Raw genomic sequence first — 9,788 nt, 5'->3', positions numbered from 1 at the left:
TAGATTTTACATCGAAAAAACGGAGGGACATCAGAGCAAGACTGCACGTTAAAATAAATCTACAAACATTTTTTATTAACCAAGTCATCATCCGACCCGGCCTACCTTTATGATCTGACCCTTTTTCATCATAAGTGACGTTTTAAAGGTCACTGGCAAATGCTTGAATGCAGTTGGTCCATCATCAGGACCAGAGCTGGAGTCAGAGCATCCTGCCACACAGCTGCCAGGAGCTTTACCTGTCTGTTTTAGTTTAGGCAATAAATAATTTCTCTCCTCACTACATTAAAAACTCACAATTTACTGTCTACAACCTACAGATTGGGGTGTTATTTTTTCCTTATAACTCAGAATTCTACATTAAATGTAAATTTGGCAAGACAATCAATAATTTCTATATTTATTCAACATATGCTGCACAATGACGGTGTTACTCAAAAAGTCTGTCAAACTATTATATTGATAAAAGTAATGATATAAGTTGGTACAATGGATCTCATTTCAGAGAAAAATGAATGAAGACAGCATGAGACAGTATATGCAACATCTTCTTTGCAATGCACTTCTGTAATTAAGATGTATAAACAGGATTTTAAAAACACAGTTTTATTGATTCAGTGTAGCAGTTAGAAGCAAAAATGACCCAGCAAGAATAAACAGATACAAGATGATGGCGCCCTTGCTTTGATGTCACATTTTTAAAAAACCTGCTGCTTACGAAGCACTACTTTCCAATTTAGACAAAGAGGAAGAGCAAGCGTTGAGTGCATCTTGAGCTCTGGGATGATCGGTACGGCTCAAGGAAATGAAGTGGCGATTTCAGCCAGCAGTGAAAAAAGGCTTCATTCAGTGCATCAGAGGGCCCATTGGACTGTAAACACCTCTGACATGGGCAAAGCCAGGCTGGTCACTGTCAAAACCTGTGGGAACAGAAAGACCCAGGGTTGGACTGACAGAGCGGTTTGAGGAACGGCCGACATGATGAGTGAAAAGGGAGAAACACACTGACACTTCTGCATGTCATCTGCAGAATGACATCATTATCCTCCTGAGGAAGACAAACACCAAAGGAAGTAGTGCTGAGTCACAAGAGCTCACCTTGGTGTCACTGCGGTACGTGAAATCCCTGACTTTGTCCCCATTGGCTAGTACATAGAGGGGTGGTGAGGGCACCCCGAACACCTGCAGCCCTCCCAGCACCAGACCGGCCAGGGCCCCGTTCAGCTTGAGAGGATCACTCACCACCTGAGACTGAAGAAGACATTTACGGACCATTATTTTCTTTTGTCTAAAGGTAGCAAACAAAAGAACAGTAAGCAGTGAAACTTAATTGTGTCATTCAGTAAAGGGACTTGCAGTAACATGCAAAACATTGCTTTATCTGCTTTCCCAATGCAAATATCTCTCGTCTTTGCTTTACCTGTCCAGCAATGAAGATGACGTAACAATAACTTCCCATTTCGAAGGTGTCAAGACTGTCCCCGTCATCCCAGAACAAGTCGCCGTGGGCCCAGCCTCCTGCTGATAGCGCCACCGTCAGGAAGAAAGGGTTTCTGCGCGTGGCTGTGGTTGTCAAAGCAGGCTCCTTAACAAGTAAAGACGAGTCAAAGAAACTTTGTTTAACGTCATTTTAAATTTTGAGACGTGAGTCAGGATGTCATGGTAGTTACACTTCAACACAACCCAGTACAACACCTGATGAAACAGCCGTTTCACTGAAAACTGAGGTTAATGCTCAAATAAAGTGGTAACAATTCTGTTTATAAGATGCAAATGTCCAATGAAAAACGTCCACTAGAAATTATTCAACAATATATATCAACTGGGCCTAAATTTCCGTCTTCTGCCAAGAAACTGGATCTATTACCAGACCAAACAGTGTGAACAGGTCCGCACTGAGGACCGCAAACTGTAATATTTGTTTGATTTACACAGTCACTGGTGATCACTGCCTGTTTAAATCACCAGCTTCAAACATGATTCAGCTAAATTGAGGTAGAAATCGTAAGTAGGACTTCTAAGTACTTTTATCACCTGTTTCAATTATGTATTGTGGGTTTTTCTCATCCTCAAACATTGTATCAATAATTCATCTACCACATTCTCTCACTTAGTGAACCAAAAATGACACAGAACGTGCCAAGCGCACAAAATGAGCCGCATACGGGCAGGTTCCCCACCTGCCGGGGGATGATGTGTCCCTCCCTCACATGGATGTTGATGGTGTCCAGAGGAGCTGCCAAGAGCAGGTATTGACCCTTACTGTAGAAAGGCTGACCCTAGAAAGCAAAACACAAACAACCAGGTGACCACGTTACCACAGAGACACAAAGAAAAAACGATTATAACTTAAATGATGAATTTTGGCTTCAGGCTCATGTGCCAGTTTTATTGCGAGATTGTGGTGTAGGGTCACGACTCACATTGTGCAGGCTGTACCAAGTGCCAGGGGGCAGGTAAGTGGCCAGCTCTGCTGCCCCTTGCTCTAAGACTGGGCTAATGAGAAGCGAACTCCCCCACAGGAACTGTCTGTCTATGGTCTGGCTGTTCGGGTCAGTGGGAAACCTAAGCGGGACAGGAAAAGAAGATAGTTATAGAAAGTGGAGCATGTGGTCAGAATCGCTTCATTTACATTGAACAATAGTAGGACACACACTCCATGAAGAGAGGCCGGGCCACGGTGTCAGCAGAGGTGTGTGCATGATGGAAGAGTGTGTAGAGGAACGGGAGAAGGGAGTAACGAAGGTTCAACACACTCCTCATGGCTGCCTGGGCCTTCTGCCCAAATACATAGGGCTCCTGAGGCTGTGGGACACACACACACATAGAAACACACAGACAGTGAGAAGATATAGAGTTACCTCTATTCATTATACATGAAACAGATGGACTGCTCTAGACACAATGAAAAAAACATACAGTGCAGACCCCTACATCCTTAAAAACAAAACAAAACACAGTGTCTTGGTCTCACAGCATTTGCCCGGTCATTGTGGTTTCTCATAAATGGGTAGAAGGCCCCAAGCTGCATCCATCGCACACACAGCTCCTCCGTGGTGTTGCCTCCAAAGCCACAGATGTCCGCCCCCACAAGGGCAACCCCAAACAGGCTGAACTGCAGCACTGCTGGAAGGGGGGCACAGGTGGTCACAGGTGTGGTCACTTCAGAAAAGGTCTCACCACTAAGGAACCACGTGCATTCAAGTATCCGTGAAAATGTAATAACGACACAGTTTTATGACCCCTGAGAAACTACGTCTCCTCACCAGGGATGGAGTATCGAAGCTGCTCCCAGTCGCTCCTGACGTCACCTGTCCACACCCCAGAGAAGCGTCCGATGCCAGGGTAGGAGGAGCGAGACAGGACGAAGGGTCTCTTCCCTCGAACCTTCATAAGAGCGCTGCGGATGGCAGCCCACCATGGGGTGAATACAGTGTACAGTACAAACAAAAGCCAAAGAACAGCTTGGTCCATATATTCTGTGGCGCCTATAGTAGACTCATTTTTAACCAATAAACACACACTAGAAAGAGCAATTCAAACTTCCACGAGCTGTAACCATGACTTCCACTATGTTTTGCTCACACAACACATTGAGCTGTATGACAAGGTGGTAAAAACATGTTATAGCTGTCCTATACAGATACTGGCTTGTATAAAATGGTCATTTTGCTTATTGCTGCTATTAACTTAGCTCTTATTCATTTCATTGTGCTTCACGGAAATGTTACAATTGAAATAAACTCTATATCCTGTTTGCTCTCTCTATGTATGCATTTACACAGAGAGTTGAGAAGAGTTTGGCTGTAGTGTCAAACAGCGAAATGACTCAGCTCTGTGCAAACTGCATCTGATGGCTGCATGGTCTAACCTGTGCGTGGCATAGGCTTCTGTCAGTCCGTACATGTTGTGCAGGTTGTAGTGAGTGGACAGCTTCTGCAGAGCCGACATACAAATGGTTCCTGAGTTCAACTGGCCTCCGACCACCCCTGCATGTGTAGCGGCCAGAGAGACACACAGGCTACAAATAAGTGCATCACAACATACAAGTGAAGTATGTTATGTAAACATAACATACTTCAATATATAAACTGACTAGAAATGTAAAATCAATAATGTTTGCATGCCTTAAAATGCTACTAAGGTGCGACTCTGATCCAGGACACTCACTGGGTGTGTAGGGTGGGTTCTCGAGATCACTGTCAGGACAGCCCTCCACTGAGCCCTGCACAAAACTGGCTGGTTCATTCATATCCTGGGCGGAGCGTTGGGAGAGAAACAACAGAGGATAAAACACTCTTTATGTGATTCTAAGGCGACAAACAAACTAAACACAAAACCACAAAACCATGTACATGTTTCAGAAATGAAAAACTGACACGCCTGATGTCTTAATGATGGGATCAGAGGCTGTTCAAGTTGCTAGAAAATGACGTATGACATTATATTGTCCATTTTAGAGCAGGTTAAGTCTTTGAAAATTAAAAGTCTAATGTCATTTTCATTTCAATTTTAATATGGTCATGAAAATGAGAAGGCATATTGGATTATTGCATTTTCATTTTGACCCAAAAAACACATAAGTAAATGGAAAATTGTGGAATGACATTATCATTTTAATTAAGTCCCCTATGGGCTTCCATACTGCGTGTGTGTGTGTGCGTGTGTGTGTAAATACTCACAATCCACAGACCATCCACAGGCACTTTAGAATGAAAATCTCTGATGCAGTCCTCCCACCAGCGTCTGGTCTCTGGGTTGGTGAAGTCGGGGAAGGCTGTCAGGCCCGGCCAAACCTGGATACACAATATGGGAATGTGCAAAACATACAGAAGATCACAATGAGAAAGAAAAGCATACGCCACTCCCCAAAAAAGAAGTCTAACCTTCCCTATGAGGATGTGTCCTGTGGCATTTTTAATGAAGACGTCTCGTTTGAGTCCATCATCAAAGGGCGAGTATGTTCCAGGGGGGCTGGTGCTGCTGATCCCAGGGTCCTGAGGCAAAAAACTCACACTCAGGCACAAGTTAGGAACGTTTTGTCGCCATCTACTGGAAAAACATTGTTCATGATTACATATGATCATTTAGAGAATTACATAATACTACAAGGAGTTTAAACCAATGAATTTTGTGCATGTGTTTTTTCTATTTTGGATTAAATGCTTAAACATTTAGTTTAGTTTAATCAGCATCAGCAGTTGGCGAGGTTTTATAAAGTTAAAGATGGCACACCAAGATCAGGATGTACTTCATGCCTCGATTGTGGAACTCCTCCACCATCTCTGGGAGGTCCCCGAATCGCCAGGGGTCAAAGGTGAATACCCTGCGCTTATCTGCATAGTCCAGATCATTCCACTGCACATCCTGGGGTTGGAAAAACAGTAAGTAATTCAATGAGGAGTGCAACTGGATGTCAGCATCATCCAGTGCTGATGTGTTCAAATTAAGTTTTCACACATTCAAATTTGCACGTAATAAATGGACATATATACGAAAAATGTCCCATGTGCCTCAATCATTATTTCCATTTCAGAGAGCTCTGTGAGTGCTTTATTTACCATGGGAAAGTTTGCATTGTGCATGCGTTGCGCCACATGCCGGGTTGTATTAGTGGTGGTGTAACCCCAGCGACACAGATGAAAGCCCAGTGACCAATAGGGAGGCATCATAGGAGACCCTAGGGATAGATATAATACATCCTTTCTATTCCAGGTTTCCTCAGGGATCCTTCAAATAAATATAAATAACCTGTAAAAATTTTACAGGTTTTCCACTTAAAACTACACATTTCTTTTTTTGGCATGCACATACAATATGCCTGTTGCTCTTGCTACGTACCAATGACCTGGAGGTATTGCCGTATAACACTTTGAGGGTCAGGCCCCAAGAAAACGTACAGGTCCAGGATTCCTCCGACAGCCACCCAGGTGAGGGCGGGGGTTGGCTGCAACATCACCTCTACACAGACATTTGGAAAGATATTTGGCAAAAATAAGCATAGAAAAAAATTATTCCATGCAGAAACTGAGGGCCAAAAAGGGAAAAAAAAAATAAGTCAGCGGGATGCTGTGTGTGTCTTATTGGAACAGACAGCTCTGTACCGATTGCATTGCTGTTGAGAAGGAAAACTCCATGTGCAAAGCCGTCCTCCTCCTGTACTATGTAGAATGGGTGGGAGCCATAGAGGTTAGCATCAGCCTGCAGAGAGATAAGTGTCAATATTTCCATTAACAACAGGAAAGACGTAGTTAATGACAAAAGCTTAATGAGGACTGTAATGGAAATTTCTGGACCTCATTCATTTTTGTACATTTTGTCAGAGTGGCCAAGCAGTAAATGTGAGGAAGCCTTATGTTTCACTCCTCTTCAAATACATTTTATATCTCTGCAAACAGCAAACTGTGGGCATAAGACAAGACACGATCGGATGGGCTGAATTGCTCTGACTGTCTTGCGAGAAGCTGTTTTTGTACCAGTTAAGATATTGTACAGCTCACCTGCTCTCTGTGACCTTGCAGTCGTCAGTGTGTATTAAACACTGACAAGTCAGGTGTTCTTTGCTCACTCGCTCAGCTCATTCATTTGACTGCTGTGAGACCATCAGCAGATGCTGAAGATTTGTTTTTGTGCTCTATTGAACAGAAATTGCCACCACAGGACTTATCTGTAGGGACTGCTTGATAGACTTAAGTATGTCTCATAGATACTAACCTTTAAAGCAAGGAAATGACTACTTGCAATCCCTTGTCAAAGGTTATATTTCTTTGAATTGTGAGCAGGTGAGCCACAGAACAATGTTCCCTCTTCACACTGAGTTTTGTTTTATTTAGGTTTTTGAAAAAAAATATTAAAAAACAATTTATGCAGTAGGATTGTTTTTTTTATTTTCCTTGTGACCCCTGGAGGGGTCCCGACCCTCAGGCTGGGAACCACTGCAACAGACTCACATGAGGCGCCATGTCTCTGTTCCAGAGAGTCAGAGAAGTCCAGTTAAGGTCCAGGAGGAGGGAAGTGTAGTGCTCCCCGAGGCCAGACACCAGGGAAGAGGCCAGAGCAGTGGACAGCTGCAGGTACTGGTCAGCAAACAGCAGAGGAGCGACTGTGGTGTTCACGCTGGACAGAAGAGACATGGAGGACAGACAAACATGCACAACACGATGATCGTGAGGAAGAAAACCATCACAGCATGTTGTGTTATCCAAGACTCGTATTATAAAATAAGAGGACTTTTTGTGCCAAAAGATGCTCAATATCAAAAGTGAAGTTAATACACTCCTTGGCCACTTTATTAGGAACACCTGTATAATATAATGCAATCCAGTTCAACAGCTCTGCCACATATTGTTCCTTTATGAAGCTTATCATGGCACGTCTTCATTAAAACGTTCTGATAGTAGTTTATTTGTCTATATGTCTATTACTGAGGTCACAGTGCCCCCCTCACTAAACGAGGCGAAACATTCAAAATACATTTCTATCTGATGCAGTCCAGCTCAACACACCTGCAAACTACAACCTCAACAACAAAGATAAAGTTACACTAAGACCTCTCTGACAGTGTCAGTCAAAACTGTACCTTATAAAGTGGCCACTGACCCTATACACATTGTGAATATATACTGTGTGTGCAAATCGTAAAAATAAAATCTACAAATGTACTAAAATGAATACACAAAAGTAGAACAACCACTCCACACCTCCACCACTGACATTTGTAGTCCTACATTACAACTGTCAGAAATTACATTCAAATATACATTATGAATGTCAAAGGAAAATAAAACACTACTTTAACTGTATTAACTGAACTGTATGTATGCATGCAGATGGTACTGTAACAGTGTGAATAAGTACAAACTTAGCAAAAATAAGTAAGTTGTTGATGATGACAGACGTAGGTCAGGTTATACATGTTGCTATGGTGCCATTTATAAAATGGATCATATATAGATTAAAACAGAAAAGAAGAACTCACATCACCCTTCCACTGGATTTTCGCCGCACTATGAAGCCAAATGGGTCAGGCTGGTATTCAGTGGTGTAGAGAGCATCTCTGGGATCAGCTTTGCCCTGAGGAACACCAGCTGGGAGCTTAACTTCATATCGCTGAGATGATAAATCCTTTAACTTGAGAGAAAACAAACGTCAGTTCATTTGTTCCACCTGCACATCCCAAAGAACAACGTGTATAGAACAGTAGAGGGTCTAATCTCTCGAAGTTTCATTATTGCATCTTTCACACAACTTTATTTGAACACACCACAAATTCAGAGCGCTGCGTATACATTTTCAACCACCACTGCAACTTTGACTTGGAAAATAACTCTCTGAAATAATCATGTGTGATACAAAAAACAATGGAAAAACACCTTCACACAATCTGTTTTCCTCCTGAATCTGCCAATCTTCATCATAAATGATTGCAGTTGACACAGAGTATTGGGTACTCACAGTGAGGTGTAAGCAGCCTGCAGTCTCTTCTATGACCTCCAGATGCAGAGTGGGGATATCCCTGGGGAGATAGGAGGAGGTGGTGCGGGTCAGGGTGGCAGCCTGGCCTCGCGTGGTGGGAGTGAAGGGACCCATTTTATAGCCAGGGTACAACGTGGGGTAGAAGCACCACGGTGGTCCTGCAGAGTCGGGCAGAGGGGCGTAGCAGCATCCCCTCTCCTCACACTGCCTCTGGCTGAGGACCCTGTCCCTGCCACAGTCAAACCGACTCTCTGGGGCCGTGGTGCATTTGCTGTCTCTAGGAATATCAGGCTCCCGGGAGCCTCCTGGGCGCCCTCCCCCAGTCTCATCTGAACTGTTCTGTGCTTTTGCTGGATTATTAAAAACAAGCATTTCACGTGCTTTGGTCTTACTTTGCGTTGCATAGACTGATCTAACCAGTCTGCCTCCATGGGTAGACAAATACAAACAAGTTGACAAGGCAGAGGCGAGGAGCAGCACAGCGACAGTAAAGTTAGCCAGCAGACCCATATCCCCATCAGACGTCAAAGGGCACTTTAGGTGAGGGCTGCAGTGACTTACTTGTGCTTCGTATCGTGCAAATATTCAGCAGCAGTGTGAGTTGTATCTATTACAAAAAGCCAATATGGACATGTAGCTAATGGAGAAGCATTCACACTCGCAGTTTTATTCATTTTGTGGACGTCGTACCGCTTTTCATTGGCGTAGCGACAGCTGGATTGGTTAGACGTGAGCTAGCAGTTAGCCAACGAGTAGCTCAGTGTCAGAGCTATCATGTAGCATTTCCTACAAAAAAAACGAGCACGCGAGCAGCGGCAGAAAGTAAGTTAAAGAGACGGGACCAAACTGAATCTGAGTAACATTAGAGTCTGCGTTAAAATGAGATAGTAGCGTGGCTACAGCAACAGAAACAAGTGCATGACCCTATGGCATAAAACTATGGCAAGCGTACTAGGACAAAAGTGCTCACAATCAAATGCTGCTTTGTTGTTATTGTCACCAATGCTGTTGTCATTAATTTACAAAAAATTTCAACTTCATGATAATTTCAGTCATAAAACATTACAGTTTCAAGCGAGGACAGAAAATATATAGCATAGAACAACAAACGCTATGGAAGTTATTTAAATCAACATCCATAATATGATGTTTGGTTTCCTGATAGACTGACCACACTAATGCAGTTATCATTCCAGACTTAAATATTTATCAATTTTATTTGTGTGTTGTACTTAAATTATGTAATACTTAAATCCTGAGTTATCTCCACTAAGTTCTTATTGCCAGCAATCACATCCACATATGTGTACTTG

The 9,788-nt window shown here is 43.1% G+C and overlaps 1 protein-coding gene across 4 annotated transcripts; it reads right to left on the bottom strand.

The window, feature by feature from the left end:
• Nucleotides 1-469: 469 nt before the first annotated feature.
• On the bottom strand, nucleotides 470-9,638 carry gaa (alpha glucosidase). 4 transcript variants are annotated; one of them, XM_041956426.1, is made up of 19 exons: nucleotides 8,455-9,637; nucleotides 7,979-8,130; nucleotides 6,951-7,116; nucleotides 6,105-6,201; nucleotides 5,842-5,961; nucleotides 5,562-5,680; nucleotides 5,236-5,367; nucleotides 4,887-4,997; nucleotides 4,683-4,796; nucleotides 4,171-4,255; nucleotides 3,872-3,989; nucleotides 3,267-3,400; nucleotides 2,975-3,126; nucleotides 2,657-2,805; nucleotides 2,424-2,565; nucleotides 2,181-2,279; nucleotides 1,421-1,585; nucleotides 1,099-1,251; nucleotides 471-920 (listed from the first exon to the last, which is right to left on the bottom strand). In XM_041956426.1, the coding sequence occupies exons 1-19, from the start codon at nucleotides 8,983-8,985 to the stop codon at nucleotides 855-857; spliced, it is 2,805 nt and encodes a 934-aa protein (XP_041812360.1). In that variant the 5' UTR covers nucleotides 8,986-9,637; the 3' UTR covers nucleotides 471-854. The 4 variants fall into 4 exon arrangements, 3 of the variants coding, with proteins under 3 accessions (XP_041812357.1, XP_041812359.1, XP_041812360.1); XM_041956423.1 differs by having other exon boundaries at nucleotides 470-920; nucleotides 4,683-4,997; nucleotides 8,455-9,638; XM_041956425.1 differs by having other exon boundaries at nucleotides 470-920; nucleotides 2,975-3,123; nucleotides 4,683-4,997; nucleotides 8,455-9,638.
• Between the last annotated feature and the right edge of the window lie 150 nt (nucleotides 9,639-9,788).

Source organism: Chelmon rostratus, chromosome 17 (assembly GCF_017976325.1).
Source record: "Chelmon rostratus isolate fCheRos1 chromosome 17, fCheRos1.pri, whole genome shotgun sequence".
In the NCBI taxonomy this organism is placed as follows: domain Eukaryota; kingdom Metazoa; phylum Chordata; class Actinopteri; order Chaetodontiformes; family Chaetodontidae; genus Chelmon; species Chelmon rostratus.
The sequence above is the reverse complement of the archived record's forward strand: the minus strand, read 5'-3'. Positions and strand labels throughout refer to the sequence as shown.